The sequence below is a fragment of the Cryptomeria japonica genome, chromosome 8, assembly GCF_030272615.1.
Source record: "Cryptomeria japonica chromosome 8, Sugi_1.0, whole genome shotgun sequence".
NCBI classification, from domain to species: domain Eukaryota; kingdom Viridiplantae; phylum Streptophyta; class Pinopsida; order Cupressales; family Cupressaceae; genus Cryptomeria; species Cryptomeria japonica.
The window spans coordinates 36361585-36387249 of NC_081412.1; the positions used below are offsets into that span (position 1 = coordinate 36361585).

The 25665-nt window shown below is 36.3% G+C and overlaps 1 protein-coding gene across 5 annotated transcripts in view; it reads left to right on the top strand.

The window, feature by feature from the left end:
- LOC131064569 (sodium/hydrogen exchanger 8) overlaps positions 1-25665 on the top strand; it is a 252279-nt gene that overhangs the window by 212442 nt on the left and 14172 nt on the right. For all 5 annotated transcript variants that reach the window (XM_057998748.2, XM_057998751.2, XM_057998752.2 and 2 more), the window contains 4 exons: positions 1019-1116; positions 1283-1414; positions 1585-1803; positions 2001-2207. In XM_057998748.2, the coding sequence (XP_057854731.1) occupies positions 1019-1116; positions 1283-1414; positions 1585-1803; positions 2001-2207 (656 nt within the window). The remainder of the gene's footprint in view (positions 1-1018; positions 1117-1282; positions 1415-1584; positions 1804-2000; positions 2208-25665) is intronic.

A 25665-nucleotide genomic window follows, 5' to 3' on the forward strand; every position in this document is an offset into this window, starting at 1 on the left:
TTATTAATTAAGTAACACATAACATGGCACTAAAGTCAACATTAAATGGCCTGTGTAGTCAATAAACCATGACCCCTCATCAATCAATAAATTAATCATAGGTTGTGAACTGCTCGCTAGAAAGACCTAAGATAAAGCATTATGAATAGGTAACTCACACCTGGATCTAATGACTGGCTGCATGACATGATCTTGTGAACTGCTCGCTATAAAGACCTAAGATAAAGCATTATGAATAGGTAACTCACACCTGGATCTAATGACTGGCTGCATGACATGATCTTGTTCATGTCAGCCTTCCAAAAGCCCCTGAGAAATGGGAACAAGTTTTCTACCAGGCACTTATAGTGGACATGTACAGTTAAAAATCTTCAAGGTATGAACAAAGTCAACAATAAAGAGGTTCCCTTAGGGTAAATTCCCCATGAGAAGAGTAATGGTGGGCGTCCTGCCTCCAACCAACTTGAAATTTAGGAAATGCCCTTTAAATATATAAAATGGTCTAAAACTCATAAAAATACCAGGGACAAACGAACAAAACTAATCCTCACTAATTTATATTTAGGTATTATGATGTAGATGGCATTGTGGAGTATCAAAATTGTGATACACAACCCATGTGTAGATAGGATGGGCCAAATGAGTAAGGCATATTACATAAAATGGGTAAATTGTAATTGGTAATTGATTTATTCTAACGCATATTGGGTGGGATAAAGGTTTTATCTAACCTTAGGATTATTAGATGGGAAACTACACATAGATGTCTCTTGTATTTAGTACTAAATATAGAACAGTGTAGCAGGTTCCACTTTCATAGCAGCAGATTTCTTGGATTTGTTCTTTCCTAAGGAACATTCTGTATTGTAACCCTACCTTAAGGATATTTCTGTTTATAAGTATATTGAAGATTACTATGTTGTACCCACTATATATATCATTCTCATGCCTTATGGTTATAATTCAGGATTATTTTAATGTATTCAATATTTGGCTCTTAACACAATTGTTCATGCAGGAGAGAGTGAGGTTGCCGAGATAATAATTCAAGAAAGTGAAGCAGAAGGGGAGCCAGCCAAGCAGTTTCTAGAAGATGTTCAACTTAACTTCCCTGAGGTCTCTCAACAGTAACATATTTTCTGTCTAAATTTCTTTTCCTGTCATAACATTTTATTCAAATCTGGATGTATTCTAGTGATCACTATGTTGACCATTGATTGCAAGGAAATGGCTCTCTACCTCATGGAATTGTGTTTGAGACAATTGTTATGGTTAATTTCAGGTTTTACGTGTTTTGAAAACAAAGCAAGTAACATATTCTGTTTTACTACATCTTAGTGAATATGTTCAAAACCTTGAGAAGTCTGGTTTATTGGATGTAAAAGAGATGAGTCAACTCCATGATGCTGTGCAGGTAACCTTTAAGTTCAAATGCATCTCAGTGCTCAGCCATTTTTTATTTTATATTTATGTGCCTTGCTGCCTAATTCTCTCATAGATGGAGGTACCATTTGACATTGTTGTCTATTAGGACCATAGTACTATTTAATGGACACACTTTAATCAATGCATTTATATTTGCAGACTGATCTGAAAAAGCTTCTTAGAAAACCTCCATCAGTTCAGATGCCTTCTGTAAGGGAGATCTTAAGCAGTCATCCTTTTCTGGGAGCTCTGCCTTCTTTCATTTCTGAGCCTCTTGGAAATGCTGCAAAAGAATTTATGAAGTTGCGCGGAAATATATTATATGAGGAGGGCTCTAAACCTGATGGGATATGGCTTATTGCCAATGGAGTTGTCCGTGTAAGATAGAAATTCTAATCCGCAAAATAGCATGTTTCTTTGTCACTATTCATGCTTGATTCTAGATAATTTCTGATTCTATGGCCAATGTTATTTTGTAGATTGTGCTCCATGATAGTTCTCAATATCCACAAGTATATACCTGACTTGTTTTTAATGTTCTGAGAACTGATATGATCAAAACTGTTATTATACAGTGGAAAAGTAAGAGTATTGCAGAACGACATCTACTACACCCTACCTTTTCCCACGGAAGCACATTGGGCCTTTATGAAGCCTTAACTGGAAAGACACACATGTGTGACTTGATTGCTGATTCTGTAGTGCATTGCTTCTTTATTGAAACAGAAAAAATTCTATCAGCCCTTCGATTGACACCAGATATTGAGGATTTCTTTTGGCAAGTAAGTAGGACTACTTTTGGTAAGCATGAAAAAGTGTCAAATTTTGAAAAACCCATTGATATAATGTTAATCACCCATTCTGAGTAGATGAAATTTTCCCTCTCTGTGGTTCTTATGTATTTGTAATATAGATAAGAAATATTGTATGAAAAATATGTGCATTCATGTATGAGAAATATTTGCTAGGAAAAGAGCTTTATGCTATGGGTATTTATGTTTAGCAAAATATCAAATTCAACGGTATTGCTTTCTGAAATACATTAAGAGATTTGACTAGCCAAGAGGCTAGTTTGCATCATGATAGCCTTGAAGGCATTTTGCAACAACTATTTTAGCTTTGTGTCAACTTTATTTAACAATATGTTTCCCACCATTTCATCATCTTTTTTAAAGCTCAACCAAATAATAGGAGAAATGCTTGTAGAGGACTACCGGGTGGCGTTTGAGGAACAAAAATCAATTGAAATCTGGACAGTTCTTGAAGACTGCCATGCTCATATGCAATTGCGAACCTAATGTGCAACCATTTTTCAAGTATCGCCACATAGAGAATACAAACCACATTTGGGTGTATGTATACCTTAGACATGTTCAAGGAAATGCCAACTACTACTTCAGCGATGCAATTCCAACATGGAAGATACAACAACAGTGCAAGTGAAATCAAGGTCAAGATGTTCAAGATGAGGACAAAGAAGATGATTACAACATGAAGGAGACAACAACATGAAGAAACTCAAATTCAAGGATACTCAAGTTCAAGGATTTCCAAGGAGGATAGTGAAAGATGAAGAAGAACATTCAAGGAGATGATGTAATTTGGGATTATGAACCATCACAATCAGTCAAAAGCTAGACATATGTTGAGTATCAAGAGATATTGCTATAGAAGAGCAAGGAGCTGAAAGTTTACAAGATATGCAAGCTGAGGTGGTGTCTAGTCATCTCCAACCAATCAAACAAATCAAGGTCAACATGTCCAAATTCATTGAACTTGACTCATCAACAAGTGGACATGTGGATACACTGAATGATGTCATCATCTACTCCTTGTAAATTGTGCCATTGAGGCTATATGTTAATTTTCATTGGTCCTTTTCCTTAAAAGGATATGTATTCAAGGACATGTAATTTTTTCATTGGATAGTATTAAATGTAAGGAGGTGGTAGTTGTAACTATCTCACCTTAGGGTTTCTTTGAATTATCTTGGCCATTGATTTAGAATCAATCTTGGGCCCTTCATTTGTAATTGAGAAGTGATGCAAGACAAAAATATCACCCTTGCCTTCCATTTCAAAACTCAAAACATAAACCATGGAGAGACTCTATTTGAAATAATCACTTATACTGCAACAAAACTGTAAACACAATTTTTACATTATGGCCTTCTATTGGCCTCCCTCAGCTCACAAACAAACAAATCTCTCCCTATGCAAACATATACTTTCCATACGCAACCTCTACACCTCTTCTTAGCTGTTTCTCTTCACCTAATTACAGCCACACACACCCTTGTTTGGTTGCTTTTCTTACCCTCAGACCTACATACATGATTGGCTGGTAGCTCTTATATTGCATCTCCAGTGACTTATAAAGTTCTAAGCTTTTAGCTAATTCAAATGGGTGTCTTCTTAGTTTTAATTCTTTTCCTTTGCGATTCAGTTCACATTCCTCATCGATGCCTTTCCTCTATTTTATTCTTTGCTAATTAAATCTCATTTAATATAACTGTCTTTGCTGCCAAAGCATGATTTATTTCACAATTTGATGACTTATCACATTTCAATCTTTTTGTCGTTTTGCTACATGATGTTGTTTCTTCAATTCGTAGAAAAGCTTTGGTATTCGAAATGATATGTTTCTAAACTAGTTTATTGATGCCGCTGCTGCTTTATGGTATTCTATGACCTTTCATTCAGCATTCCCATCCTCCCTTCTTGTGCCAATAGAAAACTTTTCTATCTACATTCGGTTCTTTAGTCTACAGTCCAAAAGGTTGATGTCTCTTCAAATACCTTGTGGCTAGATCTCCAACTTAAATGGATGTGGCATTTTTCTTTTTACCTTGGAATTGCTTCTTATCTTGAGATAAAACTGAACAAGTTCAACACCTATCAAATTGTATTTAATCAAAAGTTTTAAAAAAACCTTTCAAGACCTTTACTTGTTCTCCAACGATCATTACCAAATGTTATACATGTAACCACATTTCTTGGAGGCATAAACCAGTCATAGGCTTTGCATACTTATCCACTAAGGCAATTAAAATTTGAACATCAAACAGAGTTAATGCTTGCAGTGTTGTTTAACATACATTTATACTATAATCCTTCCATTTTGAATAGGGAACCGGTTGATCATGTGTCCATCAAACGACTAGTTTTTTTGGACTGAAAGAGTGGCTATCAATTGGTGATTGCACAACCTCTTAAAAGCCAGAGTTGACCATGGAGAGACACCAAGACCAAGATAAACAATAACTAAAGAAACCAACTGACAATTATTATTTTTATTTTTTTTCATGCTGATTGCTAGTCCACCCATTTGCTCCTGCACCAGACACCTTGAGTAAGAAATTTGTGAGCATAGGTTCACAATCTGGGGTTAAGTAGTTGAACTACTCTTCTAGGTTTTAAACATCCTACAACAAAGGCGACTACTACTTTAGGTACATCAAAAGTCTTCTTCCTTCGCCTCTTCCAGCACTTAGCTGGGACACTTGCCAACCTCCTCCACCAAGTGTGTCCTCTTCTCCCCCTTCCCTCTCATGGACTCATCCTCTCTACTACAATATTCCACTCTACAATTTGCAAATCATCATAGCTTCAAGCTCTTAATCGATCAGGACTTCATACACCTACAACGATCCTTTTGACCTCTCCACAACCGCTTCACACTCTCAAGTGCCAACTGCCTTATGGATGGCGATAAGTTCACACAACTCCACTCTTCCCCTCTTTCATGCATTTCAATCCATCATGAACTGACCACCTCCACCAAATCTCACCAGCAGCATCCTCTACCGCTTAAATATGCAAACAAGCAACCTTTTGTCGCCAATCTACAACTGCAATTACATACACTAACTCATTCTCTTTTATCTCTACTTAATGAAACTCAGCAAAATCAATTACCTCCATAGTTTCAACTGCTGCAAGAACCTTCAACCTCTTCTATAACTGCAACCTCTTCGAGTAACTCATCTTCTTTCTCGTTTTCTTTACTCGAAACGATCTCCTCTCCAAGCAACATGTCGTCTTCATCAAGTCCTTGAATAACCTCTACTGCAACTTTTACATTCTGGACTTCATTTTCTACCTCAATCTGCGAGGTATTTTTATCTTCATCACATTTGCAGCTTTCACTTGCCAACTGATGGTCCACCATAACCATTTCCTCCTCTCTTTTCTCTTCATTCTTCACTTCACTGGTGTGGGCTGCTCTCACTTCTTTCTCTTTCCGGCTGCAACTATTCTTTCTCAATGGGAATCTGCACATCCCATAGCTCTCTTCCCAATATCTCTCCAAGAATGAAATCAACACGGGCCTCCTCACAACCCACCTCATCCTCTTATTCGAAATCATCCTTTCATTTTCTATAATCTTTCTCACACATTCACATTCTTCTTTACGGCTTCAAGCTCTCAATCACTTAGGACTCTGCACACCTACAATGATGCTTTTGAGCTTGCCACAATCGGTCTACTTTCTCAAATGTGAATTGTCTCGCAGTCGGCGATCTGTTCACACACATCTCAACTCTCCACCTTGCATATCTTGGCATAGGTTGCCTCACGTTCAGCGCTCTAACTATGCACTCAAAACCTCTAGCTTCTACTTCTCAAGTTTTTTTAGTTAATGTTCATTGATTTTGATGGAGAAATGTGAAGTTATATGATGAATTCCTTGGTTCATGCCATTTGTGATTTGTTGATTGCAAATTACTTTGCATGGTTAGTTTGATCCTCATTTTTGCAATAGTTTGATTGTGGATATTCGTTGGAATTGCACCAGCATTGGGTATATGGATGGATGTTTGTGATATGAAAATCTTTCACTACCTTAGAAGATTGCACTCTTTCTATGGCATTGTGACCTATCTGTGGTTAAGTAGAATGTAGTTCCATAAGGAATTTGTTTATCTAAGCATTATCCATTATCTTCATTGTCCTTAAGTTTTAGGTTAGATTTCTCTAACCCTTATCCCTTTTTGTCTTTGATTTGAAGTTCAAGTCATTTTAGTATTCCAATTCCAATGAAAAGTGTAAGTACCTTTGTGTAAACAACAAAATCACATCATTCACTAAGTCTATCCATTGCTAAGTCACATTGTAAACCTTGGGGTTGCCTTATTTGATCACATTGTTTAGCATTTGAGGTTTCCTTGTTCAAGAGAGGATATAATACTTGGTATTTTATTTTGTGTTGGAGAGTGTCACAAACACACATCAATAGTATCCATATCTTCAAATGATGGCTTATTGATTGCAGTGGGTTAGATGTGTTGGTGTGTTCGAAACTATTCTTTTGACACTTGGAGGTTAAGTTTTGATGATATGATTTCAGTTGGTGATAGAAAAGACATTCCTTAGTTGTTAGATTTTAGAGTTGTGACTATGACTGGTCTACTTCATTTTTGGGATGTCATGAGGGGATATGCTGAGTTTTATTTGTTATGGTTGAGCAGATTTTCTTTTTTGATGCCTAGGATCGAGTTTGGAAGTTGGATTGTTGTATTGGGTTTCACTGAGATGCCTTGGCGAGATATATTTCATGATTTAGACTTCAACCCTTTCAGGCATTGCAGTTTGTGTTTAGATGACGATTACATTTTTGAGTTTCAGGAGAGGAAAGTGTAGTTTGGGGATAGTGGTTTGATAGTGATGATCTGAGTGTCATAGCATCAGCATGGTGGTTCCTTACCTAGGTTGACTTGGAACTATGGGATCACTTTGGTTTGTAGTGCAACGGTTATTAAGGATGAGAGAGCTAGTGTTGACTTTCTGGGGTTTAATCCTATGGTGCATTGATATGGCTCCCTCAAAAAGAAATTCTCTAAGAAGTTGACTAAGGCTATAGAGTATCCGATTGCTCTACTTATAGGATGTTTTCAAGAGGTCTCTTGTGTTGGTACCTTGCAAGATAGTGCCTTGTGTAGATGGTGCTACATGTTGAAATTATAGCTAGCTCGGATTATGTTTCAAATTTAAATGTTGCTTAAATGCAATTCAAATTATGTGTATAACTTGTGCGATTAAATTACTATTGGGCTGGCCCCAAAATCACACCATGTAACTTGTGATTAAGTTAAATGTAAGGGAGACTCATTATGTAACTTGTAATTTAGTCCATCCCCAAATGAAACGTGTGATATGCAATTATTTATATAACTTGTAATCAAATTATTGGGTTGGGCCTTGGGCACCAAACTTGTCAAAAGGAAAATAATATGAAGAAGTCGGCCTAATGAGGCTAGGCCGACCTATGTAAGAGGATGGAGTCTTGTATATAACAAGACTCAATCATGGCAATCAGACATATACATTCAATCAATCATTCCTAGCAATAAAATATTCTACCCTAGCGAATATCCTCTCTGCTCTTCTTCAGCAAATTGGTCTTCACAAAATCAATGAATTGCTTCATAACAGCTGGGCGAATTTGTATGCCAGACCAGGCTGTAGATCTCCTTCACATATGTGCTAAATATTGTGCATGTCAAGCTCCATTCCCATTTGGATCTGTGTATCTTCAAGTAGCAGACTTATTGACAGATTTGTTGGGTGATATCAAGTTGTGACAATCATCTACCTTACAACCGAAACCCTGCCTATGCATCTTTAGATTAGGGTCTGCACATAAAGGAATTCATATTGACAAAGCACTGCCCTAGATTGGGAGTCTTATCAGATAAGTGATCTTATCCTTATTGTAATTGTAATTTGCTCATACTAAAGGGTTTTGATCTAGATCTTTGATGCTGGGTTTTTCCTCCAAGAGGGAGGTTTTCCCAGAGTATATTGTGTTTTGTGTCTCTTGTGTGTTTACATTTAAGTTAATTTCTAAGTTTACTTAAATCTGATCACTAAAACTAACACTACAGATCTCCTAGGTTGACTTGGGATTCAAGGATCATTCTTGGTTTAGTCTGGATCATAGTTCGCAGACTCGACGAGCTTTTGCCGAGTCCTACTTGCAGCAAAACAACCTTCACGAGAAGCTCACGAGTTTACTTGCGCATGAAACTAGGGCTAAACTCGCCAAAAATCTGATCGGAAACTCGCGCACGTAGGAAGAAAACATTTAATGCGATTTTTCACGTGATTTCTACATAGGAAACATAAATTTTGGACAGGATTTTTCCTATTAAAAACCTCGACACAAGCCTCACTTCGTAGCAAATTTAGGCAATGCTAATTAGGTAAATTCGAAAATCTTTGCATTTATCTTCTGCATGTTTCCTATTTGAAATTTCTACGATTTTCCATTCTTATGAATTTAGCCCTCAATATTTTTCAGCGAACTATACAATTATTAAAGTAAGCATTGGTGGTATTAAGTTTATATTAATTATATATTACAATTTTTTCATTTTCCATACTTATATTATGAATTTTAATATTTTTCCTCGAACTTTAAAAATAATTAATTTCTACATAGTAGTATTAAGTCTATAATATTTATAATTTATTCATTATTTTAAGTTTTTAATTATTGTAATTAATGTTAGTTTTAGCAATCAGATTAGCAGTAATTAACAGAAAATAAGAATGCAAGGTAAAGTAAACACATAACACAATGATACCCTGGGAAAACCTCCCTCTTGGAGGAAAAACCCAGCAAAAAGAATCTCAAATTTGATTAGAATAAGATAGAGACAGATTGCAACCTTGCCCCAGCTAGGGCACAAAACATAAGCACCAAAACCCTACTTATCTGAACCTTGATTTTGATCTCAATCCGATAATGATGCCCAGAATATGATTGCTGATGGATTGAGCTTGCACTTGGAAGATGTCACACAGCTAACTCAAGGATTCAATGTCCTGCAACAGATTCGGTAGCCTATAGCAAGTTAGGCAGCCTAGAATGACTTCAGTTGACCTAGCAAGATATTCGCCCATCCTGGAAACAATTCGCTGACTGGAAGATCTAATTCGCTGCCTTAGAGATGACTTGCAGATGCTAATCGCTGCTGGAGGAACTTGCAGAATCTGAGATAAATTTTCCTTACAACTTAATGCCCTTGTGACTACAAGTCACCTTTCTTTTATATACATGCCCTTAACCCTTATGCCTAGGTCGGCTTTGGCACCAAATTACAAATTCACAAGTTACATTCGCTGACTGGAAGATCTAATTCTCTGCCTTAGAGATGACTTGCAAATGCTAATCGTTGCTGGAGGAACTTGCAGAATCTGAGATAAATTTTCCTTACAACTTAATGTGACTACAAGTCACCTTTCTCTTATATGCATGCCCTTAACCCTTATGCCTAGGTCGGCTTTGGCACTAAATTACAAATTCACAAGTTACATTATAGGGTCAGACCAATATCACAAGTTACATCAGTTAGGACCTGACCAATAACACTTTACAAGTTACATATTAATAGGTCCCGACCTATTGAATTTACAAGTTACACATTAAGTGTGCCCAAATAGGGCCTGCCTTTTTATAATATATTACACAATCGCCCAAATAGGCCCAATTAAACATATGCCAAATTGCTAAGGCCAAAGGCCACTTAGCACTTAGGTGAACTAGGTCGGCCCAAGAAGGGATCCGACCTAGCTACATAACAACAATTAAAATATATTCATATATTAATTATTAAAAATTTAGAAATATAGAGTTCGATTATAATTTTTTTATATTTTATTATTGAACTTATTAAAAAATAGGAACTTATAATAGATATTATGTTTATAAATTTATTCATTTTCCATACTCATAATGAATTTTATGTAAATTATTATGTATGTAAATTTATTCATTTTCCACACATTATGAATTTTAATATTTCTTCGAACTTTAAAAATAATGTTTTTTTGCATCGTAGTATTAACTATTAAAAATAATATTTATAATTTATTTGTTGTTTAAGTTTTTAACTATCATGATAAAATATATTCATATATTAATTATTAAAAAAATTAGATATATAGAATTCAAATAATGTTTTTAATACTTTATTATTGAACATTTTGAAATTCATATGTATTGAACAATCAAATTTAGTAGAAACCACTTCCTCATGGTTTTTATACTCATTCGATACATTTTTTAATCGAATTTTGCAAAAAAAAGTTTTTAAAGAAATTTTAGTGCTTTTTAAGTTGCCGAGTCAAAATATTTGGGCTTGCCAAGTACTCTCCGAGTCTGAGTATGTAATTTGTGGTCTGGAACAATATGATGATTGTGGGATTGTGTTGGCATTGCTTGAGAACAAGCAATCTTTGGGAAGAGCAAATTATAATGTCCCCATTTTCAAGTTCTTTAGCACCGCAGTTATCGTTGACTTTTTGGGTTTGTGTCAACATGTTCAAAAGGGTAAATTGATGTTACCAATGAGCTCAGATGGTTTAGAGGTGTCATATAATGCTTTTAGATGTTGTTAACTTATTTTCGTCTTGGAGTTTGGGCTCCAAGATTCTTGTAGGGAGTATCTATTTTTAGTCAGTCACCTCATCAATTCCGATTACCATCTTTCATCATCGGGATCACTCCTACGTAGTCATTTCAATTTCGATGCATTTTGACCATTGTTGCTAATTGGTTGCATTATTTAGCTATATTTAATTATTTTCACTAAGGTTGTTTTTTTAATTAAATTTATTTATCTAGCACCTTAGTATTATAGCTTGTTGGAAAGAGAACGAAAAATTTTAAGTGATGGGATGCTTAAAAGTGAATTTAAGTGCTTGAAATGCTTTAAAAATAAATTAAATCACTTTTTGGATTTAAAAGGCTTAATAAATTGATTTTAAAAGAGAGTTTCTAGAAAAAAGGCTTATAAAAAGGGAATTGAGAGCTCATTTGGTATAGTGGAGTTTATTATTTCTAATATTTCTCTCTGAGAAAACCTTGTTTGGTTTCTAGTTGGATTTCGTTCAGCGTAGGTTTTGTGAGGACAAAAACACTTGCAAAGAACACCTTCTACATTGGTGAAAGATCCAATCTAGATGATTACTGTTAGCGGCAATATTGTAAACAAATAAAACTAGTTAATTAAGTTGTAAGTTGTAATTATCTTGGTTAGTGTCAACCGAGGGATGGCAGTTGCAGTGCAGTGGTTGGCGCTCGCACCCCCTCGGTGTAATGTCCCCATTTTAGCAGACTTGGATTTTGTGAGATTAGCCTATTATCCTGACCCTCGTAGGCTAATGTGTTGGATAGAGGGTCTTTTGAGGATTGGTATCATCTCCAGTGTTCAGAGTGCTTCAGTTTGGTCTTCGTTTGGCATCATTCGGACATCATTTGCTCTACTTCGTATTTTTAGTAAGTCTTGGGATGTTAGAGATGGACCCCTGCTATTTTTAGTAAAGGGGGTATGGTCATATGCAGCTTCATCATGTCAGCTCCTAGTTCAGACGGCGTTCAAAAATGTTGAATATTAATGGAGATATTAATGTTTATTTAGTTTAAATAAGCATTAATGTTTTGAGCTTATATTATTAAGTTATAATATAAGTTTATATTATAACTTAAGAGTCCAAGTATCATTAAAGGGGACCATTTAATTAATTAATTGTGGCTCTTTTACCAAGGTGAACTATTAAATGACAAAGTGAAAATATTATATCATTAAATGTCATTTAATATCATTAATTGATTTAATGCCTTATTGGAGAAAATCAAACCTTCATGGGAAATATATATAAGGCTTTTGAAAAGAAGAGAAGGGGGATTGATTATGTGATTGGAGTTTTTGATTGAAGTTTCTCTGGAGCATTGAAGTGTAGAATACCAAGGGTTTCTGCAGGATTCAAGGCTTGTCGGCATTGGAGAGCGTGGCTTCTTCATTGTAACAGCATATAGAGGGTGTGCAATATCATCTGATTATGCTTGTGAGAGTTGGCTTCATTCAGAAGTCAATATTGAGCTGATTGGAGGGTTTATTTCAGAGTTTGTTTGCAGATTGAAAGAGACTACAGTGCGCTACAGTGCCGTGAACAGTGCGCTACAGCGCCATGAACAGTGCGCATGAACAGTGCCGTGAACAGTGCGCTACAGTAGTTTGAGTTCTATAGAAGGGGATTTAGAAAGGTTGAACAGCTATATATATTTGACAAGGGATTTGCATATGAGTAGAATCAAACCAATATATCAAAGCAGCCATTGAAATTCCAGGTTTTCTATCTATGGTCATTGTATTAGAAAATCATTACTTCATTGCATCATTTTCTATTATGATTATATCATGAAATACTTGGAGGATGCATATGTTTAATAGAGATATAATTTGCATATTCCACATTCATGGTAACATTCAACATTGATCAGCCACTTAGCTTTCATGCCAATTGTTTGCTTAAATGCCTAAAGGCTGTAGGTATACATTGGGATGCATGACAAGTGTTTGTCTTAATGTCAACTAGCTGTACTAGTTAATTTCAGTCATTACATATGTGTGGAAAGGTCTAAAACAGCTAGTATATCATTTCTATAACAACTTTGCATTGTTAGAAGCTTTCCATAACTTCATTTGCAGCCTACAAACCCAAAGAAGACAAATAAAGAATTCACTACAGCGGCTTCAAACATTGTATGCCAAGTGTTTGACAATATTCCTTGGGGTTCAAATAAGCAAAACAGGGTCAGATTAGCCAAGGAATATTACACTCGGTATCTTTATATACTTCTGAATGTAACTTGTGACGGACGACTATGAATGGAATAACATCTCTTATATTTGACCTGATATCTATGGCATTATTATTCTGCATTGCGTGCTTTATCTATGTACTTTAAGTTATTCGCCCGAGAGGGCAAACATTTGGCGCCGTTGCCTAGACGTACTTGGGAACGGAAGATGCGGATGGCGCACAGACACGAGGTTTTCTATTCCTTGCAGCTAAATTATAATATGAATTTAAACACAAATATTTTACAATGATTTAAAGAGAGATCAATAGATACACATCAACAGTTGGCTTGATCTCAAACAAGAAGTGCAATACTTATTACAATAGTTGACAAAGGACAAGATTGAAAGCAAGCAACAGCTCCAAAGTATATAAAGCTACTTGGCAAGGTAGAAGATTGATATTATAGTAAATTAAATAGGAACCTTCATTACTACTTTACTTGCCTACTTGCTCATATAGAAGACAAAATTCTAACTCTGAAATTTGAATTAAAACCTCAGCATCATAAGATGAACATAAACTCTTGTCTGTTTAGACTTTGGACAACCTGCACACATTATCAGCTTTGACAGAAGTACACCAACACCTGACAACTTGGCGATTTAATGGGAAGGATACTTAACTAGCATTAGTATCATCACAAGAATGATATAATTACCGACTACAATCTTGACCACAGAAAAAAAATGATAAGGGTACTAACATTTAGCAGATTTGCTTGTAAAATCTATTTAATATGTAATTATATATAGTAATCCATTTTATGAGTTTCATTCAAATGTTGTTTGGAGGAATGCAACTTGATATGCTTAATAAAAAAAGATTTAATAAACCATAAATTACGAAATAACTATCTTAGCTGTGTCAGCTTAATTCACCAATATGTTCCCCACCATTCATCATATTCTTCTAGAACTCTTGCAATATAATTAAGAGAAATGCCTGTAAATGACCAGTAGGTGGCATTGGAGGGAAAAAAATCAATTGCAACCTGGATAGTTCTTGAAAACTGCCACATTCATATGCATTCGAGAACTTAATGTGGAGCAATTTTTCAATTATCTTCAGATCTAGAGTACAAACCGCATTTGAGTATAGCTATATCCTAATGTGAGCATTTTCAATGATCCAAAATTGTTACCTTGCTTCTAGGCTATTGCTGTCAATACACTACTACGCAAAGACATATTACTGGTTTTTAGTACTGCTTACATGCAATGTCATATATAAATTTTTTGGTTTTTTCATTGAGTTCAGAATTCTCCTAATTACTAGTGAGTTTTACCAAGGCACTGTCCTTGGTACAAATGCTGCCACTTGCTGAAAGGCTTGCTTCTTTATCTTATCTTCTACTTTCATAATATGCCAACAATAATGAGAGAAGCTTCCTTATTCAGAATCTTCAGTTTTTTCAAGAGACTGCAAGGAATCTTTCTCGTACAACGATAACATAATTTGTTTTCTCTATTCAACCTACAATAATATGAAGGGTAAGCTAAACCTTTCAGCTGTAATAATGCTATAATCAAGCTTGAAAAACTCGGATTTTGCAATAACTCGGCAAGGCCAAAAAATTTTAAAAACTCGGGACTCGCCAAAACTCGGCAAAACTCGGCAACTTTATCGAACATTTGAAAATACATTTTTTTTTTATATATAATTCAAAAACACACATTTACACCAAATTTGTATAACATATATGATTTCCATGATATATAAATCAAATTTTTTTGGTAATACATAGCAACAAATGCAAGTATCATAGCATAAACCAAAAACCAAGTGCAACATATGTATAAGAGTTCAATACATATCAACGTATCATAGTGACAGTCTCATAGAGTTATAGAGTCATAGACCACAAAACAAGAACCTCTGAAATTCTGATTACATATCAAGTTCAAAGTTTGGTATCAATGAAAATAAGAAATCATAAATTGCGTCTACGACTAAAGCTCAAAACAGATTGTGGCCGCTGGGTGGGTGGTGCTGAAGTAGTGGCAACATCCTCAACACTAACAGGTGCCTCTGCTGCATGATCAACCTCCTGCTCCTCCTCACGTGCTGCCACTTCCGCATCCCATTCCTCTCCTGCCCTCTCCAACTCACTCAGCTACTCATTAGTAAGGAATGGATCCAAATCATTATCAACATCATCAGGAGAAGCAACCCATTCTGCTGCATATGGATCAATGTCATCCAAGTCAAGTGCTTCATGTGAATCTTGCCCTAGCACCTTCTTCTCATGTAATCGAATGTTGTACCGCACATAGACAAGATCATTCAAGCGTTGTTGAGTCAACCTATTGCGCTTTTTTGTGTGGATGTTCTCAAAAACACTCCAGTTGCGCTCACAACCAGAAGCACTACAAGGCTGTGATAATATGCGGATGGCAAGCTTTTGAAGATTAGGCGTTGTGGCACCATAATCTTCCCACCACAAATCTGCAAGGATACAAAATGTGATTTATAACTTGTAAAGATTTCAATAATCTTAAAGAGAGAAATAAATGGTAAAAATTAAACATATGTTTTTTTTTACCTGGTCGTAAGGTGGCTCTCCTACGTTTGCAATCAGGTGAAGAAAACAATTCCCCTAAGGCCTTCTTATAACTTTGCAACTCATCAAGTATCAGGTCTCGAAGGATCTCATCATCAACTAATCTCCGAATGCATGTGTCAAGGCCAATTCTAACCTCTGCATCTGCTTTGAAACTCGGAGAGTAAAAAAACTTGGGATTCAAGAAGTAGGCAGCAGCATGAATATGTTGGTGGAGTTGATGGTTCCACCTCCGATCAATTATGCGCCATATGGGTTCATACTTGGTCTTGTTTGACCCATACAAGTGTTGAATCGCCTCTTTGGCCTTATCCATGGCCTCATATAGATACCCCATGGAGTTATGATCCCCATCCACCATTCGTAGCACCCTCACCAACGGTTCCGACACCTAGATATAAAAAATCTAACAAAATCAGCAGATTGAAATATTAGAAAATTAAATAATAAATCATCAATTAAAGTTTCAAAACTTACATTGATGATCTCCTCCACTATCTTGGCAAAATTAGTATCAAAAATGGCAATCACAACCTTCTCTGCTTCAGGCTTTGTAGCATAAGGACTCCCCAACCATCTTTCACTCACGAACATCCGCTTCAGGTTGGGCAATGTAGCAAGTATGCTCTGCAAGGTGAGGAAATTGGTAGCAAAGCGTGTGACCCCCGACCGCACAAGATCCTTACCTTCAGTGTGCTCTCTCATAAGATTCAGGACCCATGTGTGATTGTAGATGTATTTGGTGATATTCCTTCCATCTTCAACCACTTTCTTTACCCAACTTAGTTTCCCTATGTCCTCAAGGAGCAATCAAGACAATGGGCAGCACAAGGGCTCCAAAATAATGTCAGATGTCTAGCCATTAGAAGTTTGCCGGCTGCCACATATGCAGCTGCATTATCAGTCACAACTTGGATGACATTCTGCACTCCCACATCCATCACCACTTCATCCAACATGTTGCACAAGGTCTCCGCATTCTTCACTTCATTGGAGGCATCAATTGATTTTAAAAATACTAACTGTCCTCTTGAAGCAACTAGAAAGTTGATGAGTGTCCTGTTCCTACCATTTGTCCATCCATCAGAAAGAATGGTGCAGCCATTCTTTTCCCAAATAGTCCTTTGCTCTTCCACTAATGCATGAGTGTTTTGGACCTCATCCTGCAATAACGGTCCACTTACCTCATAACGGCTTGGGGATTTGAACCCCTTACCTGCCACAGTCAACGCGGTGACCAATTGGTCCCAAGATGGACTAGAAATAGCATTGAACGGAACATCGTTGTAGATAAAAAATCTAGCACACGCCACCTTGGCTTGTTGGTGAGCCTCTTTATTCCATGCAGTGCCAAGCAATCCAGGTTGTGCACCAGGAGTGTTACGTGGAATAAAGAAGTTTTCCATGTTGCTGTCCAAAGTTCCCTTTGCTCGTATCCGTGGCCCAAGGGAAGAACCAGATGTCCCCACATCTGTATGTGACCCCATGGAACTCAAATCTGCCCTTGGGGCTGCCATTGCCTCTGCTGTTCTCTTTTTTGTTGCCTTCCTTTGATCATATGCTTCAAGCGTTGCTATTGCATCTCTCGTAGCCTCTTCAGTACATTCCGTACAGCTTGTGGTATCTCGGCATTGAATTTTTGCAAGGTGATATTTGAACCTATTAATGCCACCTTTTACAATTTTTTTGCAATGGTTGCAAAAAACATCTCCTCGTTTTGGACCTGGTCTCCCATGTTTCCATCAAGGGTCTCTCTTTTTGCCACCAACTTTAACTGTAGAAGCTGAATCCATTTTCTTTCAAAAAGATGTGGAAAAGAACCTAGCAAAAGAGAGGCAACATTTAGAGATAAATAACATTGTTACCAAAAAAAATCACAAACATCCAAAAATTACAATGACTGTATAACTGTATTTTATTTACAGTCATCTATTAATAGATGACTCTCTAAAATTAAAATTTTTAGTTGGTTGTGTATTTTTTTAAGTTTTTAACTTCAAATTTAAATTTAAATGAAATACTTTAATACATATTACACATTGACATTACACAGTTGACAGTCATTTCAAATGACTATGAGTATTTCACAATTGACTGTGTAATACACAGTCATTAATTACAATGTACATTAATGATTAATGTATTACACAGTCATCAGTCATTTGAAAATGACTATGTATTACACAGCGTTTCAAAATTTCAAATGACCGTGTATTACACAGTCATCAGTCATTTGAAATTTTGAAATGATTGTAATGACTGTGTATTACACAGTCATTTCAAATGACTGATGACTGTGTAATACACAGTCATTTGAAAATGAATGTGTATTACACAGTCATTTGAAATGACTGTGACTGTGTAATGATGACTGTGTAATACACAGTCATTTGAAATGACTGTGACTGTGTAATACACAATCATTTGAAAATTTGAAATGACTGTGTATTACACAGTCATTTGAAAATTGAAATGACTGTGACTATGTAATACACAGTCATTTGAAATGACTGTGACTGTGTAATTTGAAATGACTGTGTATTACACAGTCATTTGAAAATTGAAATGACTGTGATTGTGTAATGATGACTGTGTAATACACAGTCATTTGAAAATTTGAAATGACTGTGTATTACATAGTCATTTGAAATGACTGTGACTGTGTAATACATAGTCATTTTGAAATGACTGTGTATTACACAGTCATTTGAATTTTGAAATGACTGTGACTGTGTAATACACAGTCATTTGAAATGACTGTAATTACTAATGATTGTGTATTACACAGTCATTTGAAATGACTGTGACTGTGTAATACACAGTCATTTTCAAATGACTGTGACTGTGTAATGAATCTAATGATGACTGTGTAATACACAGTCATTTGAAATGACTAAGACTGTGTAATACACAGTCATTTTCAAATGACTGTGTATTACACAGTCTTAGTCATTCGAAATAAAACAATACAAAAAGATACCTGGTCGTGCGTGCAAATGCAAACAATACACAGTCATTTTGACTGTGTAATACACAGTCATTTCAAATGACTGTGTATTACACAGTCAAAATGACTGTGTATTCGAAATAAAACAATACAAAAAGATCACGAATAAACAAGTAAAAACCTGGTCGCGCGTGCAAATGCAAACCCTACTGCAAATCACGTCGTGTTTTTTGCCTTCTGGAGTCGCGCGAGCCGCGAAATGGAATAAAGACTTCGGTTTTTTTTTTGCCTGCGACTTAAGTCGCGTTTTTCTCGCATTTTGTGCCGCGTTTCGGGCGGGTTTTGGCCATTAACGGCGAGTATTTGCCAAAAAAATCGCGGCGAGTATATGAAAAAATCGCCCCGAGTATTTCCGCGATTAACTCGCGCGCCATTATGGATCGCGATTACTCGCGAGTTTTTGAATTGCTCGCTGAGTTTTGCAAGTATGGCTATAATGATTGCTCTGGTCTGGTTCACAGTTAAAATCATGTCACCATTTTTTGCGCAATTGATTTGTTCCTACGTTACCCCAAGTTTCCGGGACGGGGGGACGGGGGGACGAGTTTCCGGGACGGGAAATTTTTTTGCCAAATTTGGGGACGGGGGGGGACGGCAAAGGGGACGGCTATATAAAATATAGGGAAAATTTAAAATATATAGGAAAATTTAAATGTTCATATGAAAACATGGATAAAGCATGTGTATGATACTATGAAAACAGAAAATATGAAAACATGGATATAGCATGTGTATGATACTATGAAAACATTTTAGAATGCAAACATCGAACATATAGCATGTGTATGATACTATGAAAACATTTTAGAATGCAAACATCGAACATACAACATTATCAATAGACTCAATAGTCAATACTCAATATGCACTCATAATTCAGAATTTCAATTCATTCATTGTCAATATGCATATCATAATAGATATTAAAGAAATAACATACAAAATGCCCAAAGGCTACACTGCTGCCATATTGTTTCATTGTCAATTGCGATATGGAAATCAAAATAGTACTAAGTAAATACTAAAAACTAAAAAGCAAAGTATAATGCTGCCCCCCTAATCTGCATCTCCTAACATTGCATCAAAATCCGAGTCCTCTGAGTCTATGCCACTGTCCTGGTCAACGTCCACCTCGTCCAATGGAATCCCAACCAATCCCTGTGGTGTCTCCTCCTCATCAACCTGGGCCACATCTTCGGGATTAACATTCCATCGTAAAGCTGGAGTCTGATGATCCTGAAGTCGAAGAGCACTATGCACGGCCACTAGCTTCTCCGCTCGTCTAGAGGTAAGTCTATTCCTCTTGATAGAGTGGATAAAGCCATATGTGGACCAATTCCTCTTTGCAGCAGAGGAACTAGCAACCTGCGAAAGTAAGCGAGTGGCAAGCAATTTCAATTGTGGTGTATCCCTCCCATGCCATGTCCACCATCCAATAGGGTCTCTCTGGGCTAATATAGCTATGTCCAACCTCGCCTGTGGTTTACTCAATGTAGGACCACGAAGATTTGTGAAGTCAAGGAATTGTGCACGAAGTATGGAAGCCTGCTCCTCTGTATATATCTTATCAATGGCTCGCATGAACCCATCTAAAACCTCATCATCGTCACATGGAGGCAACCTTCCATCCTTTGGTGCATACCATTTGGGATTCAATGCATAGGCTGCCATATGAAGCGGGGTGTTCATTATGTTCCACCTCCGTGTCACAATGGGCCTAATATGTTGCTCATAGAACCCCAAAGTAGGATCCCTGGCCAAAATTGTTTGCTTAATCTTCCCAAGCATACTATCAAATGTCTCATATATCTCTCCAAGACTAGGAGAGTCTGTATTAGCATATCTAATGACATCTACAATAGGTGAGATGACAGAGCAAACATATCTGCAAGTGCAAAGTTCAAAATATTAAAATTAGAATATGAAAATCAGCAATCTAAAACAATAAACAATTTGATGATAAAATCTTTAAATCGGTGATGTCTTACCTCATAGTAGACCACCAATTGTCATCAAGAATCTTTTGTTTGATAGATTTTCCTCCAGTAGAGTTTGATTCCCGCCATCTACCCCACTCAGGATTCACCACCATCAGTTGTAGAGCATCATGCACCTCAAGCATCCTCTCCAACAAGATGAAGTAAGTGGCATACCTACATTCATTAAAATAATAAAAAAATTAAGTGGCATATCTATATTTTATTCAATGAGAATTAAATTAAAAAGTTGAAAGTTTGATACAAAATTAAGTGGCATTAGCAATTTAGCATACCTTGTTTCAACAGGTTTAAGAAACTTTTTCTTTGAAAATGATCTAAAGAGAGCAAGTGAGGTGTGGTGGTTGCAAATAAACATTTGAATGTCTCTAGCTTCTGCCACCACTTGCTTCACCCAATCTATTTTCCCTGTCTTTTAATGCATTGTTCAATGCATGAACACAACATGGGGTCCAAAAGATGTGTTTGTAAGCACCCTCCACCATCAAACCTGCTGATTTGCACACACGTGCTGAATCAGTGATCACTTGTACAACATTAGCAACCCCAACCTCCTCTATGGCATCTCAAAATGCCAAACTGGAACTCTGCATCCTTACACTTCCCTGAACAATCCACAGCTTTCAAAAAATAAGAACCAGCAAGGCATGTGACAATGACATTGATGAGTGGCCGATGTCTAACATCAGTCCACCCATCCATCACAATAGAGCAACCTGTCCTCATCCAAGTTCGTTTCATATCCTCCATTAACACATTAACCTTGGAATACTCTCTGTCTAAGAGAGTAGTTCGTAGCTTATGATCTCCAAGGGGTGTGAATGTGGGACCGAAAGAGGCTATATCCATGACCATTTGTTTGAAGTAAGAGGAACGTGCCACATGAAATGGGATGGCATTAGCATAAAAGAATCTACCAACTGATGACTCTGTAGCTTCACGTCCTTTTATATTAAACAAAGCTTCTACCGACCTTCCCTTATCACTAACCTTCCTCTTTCCTCTTGTCTCAGTTTGACTACTGCCAATAGTGGATGTCATAGGCCCAGATGCTTGTGAAGATGAAAAAGGTGGTGTTAGGACTACCCCACTTTGTTTCCCCATTTCAGTCTCCATATGCAATCTATGACACTCTATCCTCTCCTCATCTGTTAACTTTGGACAAGCTATGACCCCATGACCTGAAAAACCCAAGAAGTGAGACTTTACCATTGTGTAGCTGCCCCTAAATTCTTTCAAACAAACATGACAACCCCACACCCTACTCCCTCCAGATTTTTTTTTCCCTTCACCACTAGGCCTAGGTGTAGCAAATTGGAGAAGAGGTTTGTCTTTATTAAAAGGGCCCTTTGCATATGTGCTCATAATTATTGAAGGGCATTTAAATATGTTAGGTTGCTGCCCACTACTTCTCTCAGTCTCAGAACTTCCCCCTGTATTTCCACCAACCACTTCCACTTCATGGTCACTATTACTGTCAGTCCCACTGCTGCTCATTGTATTTTATTTTGATTCTTTGAATGAACTGATAAAAAAAATAAAAATCAGACATTTATCTCATAATGATAATATAAATATGTCAGATGCTAAACAATTCTTTCAAATTTTTTAAGTTTACTGTTTTATTAAAAATTTAAAATAGATAATCATAAAACTTAAAAGTTAAAACTATAAATAAAAATAATAAATTTAAAATTTCAACTCTTAGTCTTTATCCACTGGGAATGACTGGTGAATAAACAGAAAACTTAAAAGTTAAAACTGAAAGCCTTAAAAAAAATTACATACCTTGCCAAACGTTGCCAATTTGCAGCAACCTGAAGAGTGAAGACCAATAAGAAAGTTGAAATCCAGAATCCTCCTTAACCCTAGGCGATGGTTATCTCAGACTTGCCTTCCAAACAGAAAATCGATCAACTGCAATTTTTCAGTGCCCTGCACGCTGCAAGTAACCTCCCTGTGTTTTCATTTTTACCTGCGGAATCACGCCCGCCCCAAAGTCCGCACTCCGCAGCGATTAAAGTAATACTGAATACACGATATATCATATATCATATATGTTATATCGTATGATATAATCATATACGATATATGATTTTATCGTATGTGATTATAACATACGATATAATCATATATCGTATGGTATAATGATATAATCAGAGTAATAACTAATAAGTCTTTTAAGACTTATGAATTAAATTTATAAATTTATTAAATTATGAATATTTTTATTTTATTATTTTTATTTTCTATTTATAATTTTAAAATTTAAAATTTATTAATTTTAATTTTTTTAATGTTTGCTATGAATTATGAAACGATAAAACTGAAACATAGATATAAAAATTAAAAATTCAAAACCATTAACATTTAAGTTTTTAACAATTTATTATTTTATTTAATTTTAATAATTTAATTTAATTTTATTTAATATAGATAGTCATATTTTGATTTTATAACTATTCAAATTTAATAATGAAAAAAAATTAAAATTAAAAATTATTAATTAAATAGTCGTTTTTTTAATTTTTTAATCTTTCAATATAGAGGGTCAATGTTTGAAAAATATTAAAATAACAGTCATATTTTCAATAATTTATTAATTATTAATTTAAATAATTTTTATAACCATTTTGAAAAAATTGAATTGATAGAGGGGCATATTAGAAAAATTAAAAAAAATTGAAAATAAATATTTTCCCTAGCCCTAGATGTGGGGGACATCTAGCCGTCCCTGGGACGGCTGGGACGTCCCCCAGCCGTCCCCAGCCGTCCCCGGGACGTACGGACGTCCCCCCCAGCTAGGGCAGCCGTCCCCCCGTTTCGGGGACGTTCCCTAAAAAATCTGGCAATTTGGGGACGGGGGGGGGGACGTCCCCTAGCCGTCCCCACGTCCCCGGGACTGGGACGGGGGTTTTCAGGTAGGGGACGCGTCCCCGGGTTTCCCAGATTTGTTCTGATCTTTTTTAACAGATTTTGGTAAAATCCTGATAATCTATTATATAATTCAGACCTCTATTCTTTCACCACTTCTAATTCCTATTGTTTCTTACATTACCTATCAACATGACTCACTTTTTATTTTACTCTCAATTATGATTTTTATGGATATACTATATCACCTTACTGTAATGTGGTAAAGTTAAGCTGAATGTGCCCATAACTGTAGTAACAATCTCTGTACACCCTTGACTCAAGATCACTTAATGTTCCCAAGACCAAACGGAGAAGATGCTAATTCAATATGCTTTCCATGTCTCAAGTTTATAGAAATGACTTTATTTACTAGCTAAATGAATAAAAAACTATTTATTGCAAACTAAACTGGTTACATTCACATCAATGATTTATACAAAAGTTGCAAAGTAAATTTAACAGAGTTCTGAAATGATGTCAGACTTGCATCATTTATTTATATAGGCTCTTACACAAAAGCTGGAATAAGAGAACAATTCCAACAAGTGGTCCCTTTCCTTGAGTGCAAAGTTTCTATATAAAATTCTTGACAGTTGCCAAGTAACTACAACGTTGGCAACTACTAAACTATTTTTCATAACTATACAAGGTGGCAAGGTATTATCATTATTACAGATGTTGTTGATAATCAAAACATAACTAAATATTAATTACACTATCTTTATCATCTCCCCCAAAGAAAAAGTGATCTTCCTAATAAAAAGAAACAAGAATGCATAACAGTACTACGGGGTAAAGGGAGGAGACATCTTGGAGGTGCGGCACCAAAAATGAAGAAGATGGGGTGGAATAGTGAGATGTAGGTACTTGTAACTTATAAAGTTCTTCTACCCATTGCTTCAAGTGGTGGGTAGTTAGAAGTTTCCATTCCCTAGATGCTTTAACCATCTATATAGCTTCCACTAGCTGAGCCTTGGCCTTCTCATTGACAACCTCAAAGTTCTGAAATTTCTTGATCTTTTTTGGCAGACTTATTCTTCTCTAACTTTGTAAGTTGAGCCTATTAGGATAGCTAGTCTTGAAATTTGCACTTTTGATCTTCATGGTTGTCTCTTAGTTTCTTGGTATTATAGATTGATTCATCCATTTAAGTACCAACAGTATGTTGGGTTGCCATTTTTGTTTACAACATGAGATGTAGATAATGGAATTAATACACGTCAAGGATTCCATTTCCCATCTCAGTTGGATGATCATTGGAAGTGTGCCCATCCTTGCAAGTGGTAGAGAAGGTGGATGAAGAATTGAAGTCTCTCCTAATTCCATACTTTTCTAGAGACAACTTCAATCCCTATGGTAGCATCATTTCATGATGCTAAGGATGATTTGGATGTAGGGAAGAGAATGTGTTCAAGGTTATCAATTGATATTGTTAGAGAAACCAAGGTCTTCAACCTTCCCGATCAAGCACAAGACAATGGAAGGTGTCTCCTACCATTATACGAACAAGAGAAAGACAAAGAAGTGAAAGTCAATTGAATTGAGGTAGAGTGCACTAACTTGAAGGACTTAACGAAATCGGTCCTATCATACACAAGGCAATGGATAGATGCACAAACACATGTATTGAAGACCAAAGGCACTCAACTGACATTTGAGTTGATGGGAGAGGTAGAGTCTTCCGATGATCAAACGGAGAGTGAAAGCCAAAGCTGAAGTGCCACCCAGTCAACTCATTCCAAAGGATCCAAGCGAAAGCAAATCAACAGAGAAGAGCCTCCAAAGAAGAAGCATAAGTCAAGTTTAGGACAGCGCCCTTCTACTTGTACTTCTTCCATGCACGAAATAGAAATGAATCAAGCAGCTGTCTAGGAAGATCACCCATCTATAGGGAGCATTGATCAGGCTATGAATGAGTCCATGGAATCTACAATTCAAAATAGCAGGACGAACAAAGGAAAACAACTAGTAAGTCAAGACAAGGCAAGCAATGATGCATATGTGAATGTTAAAGATCAAGATCAAGAAGTTGCATCTCCACCTCGAGAATATCAACAATTGAATGAAGTGCAAGTCGAAGAGGAGATATTGGCTATCCCTACATGG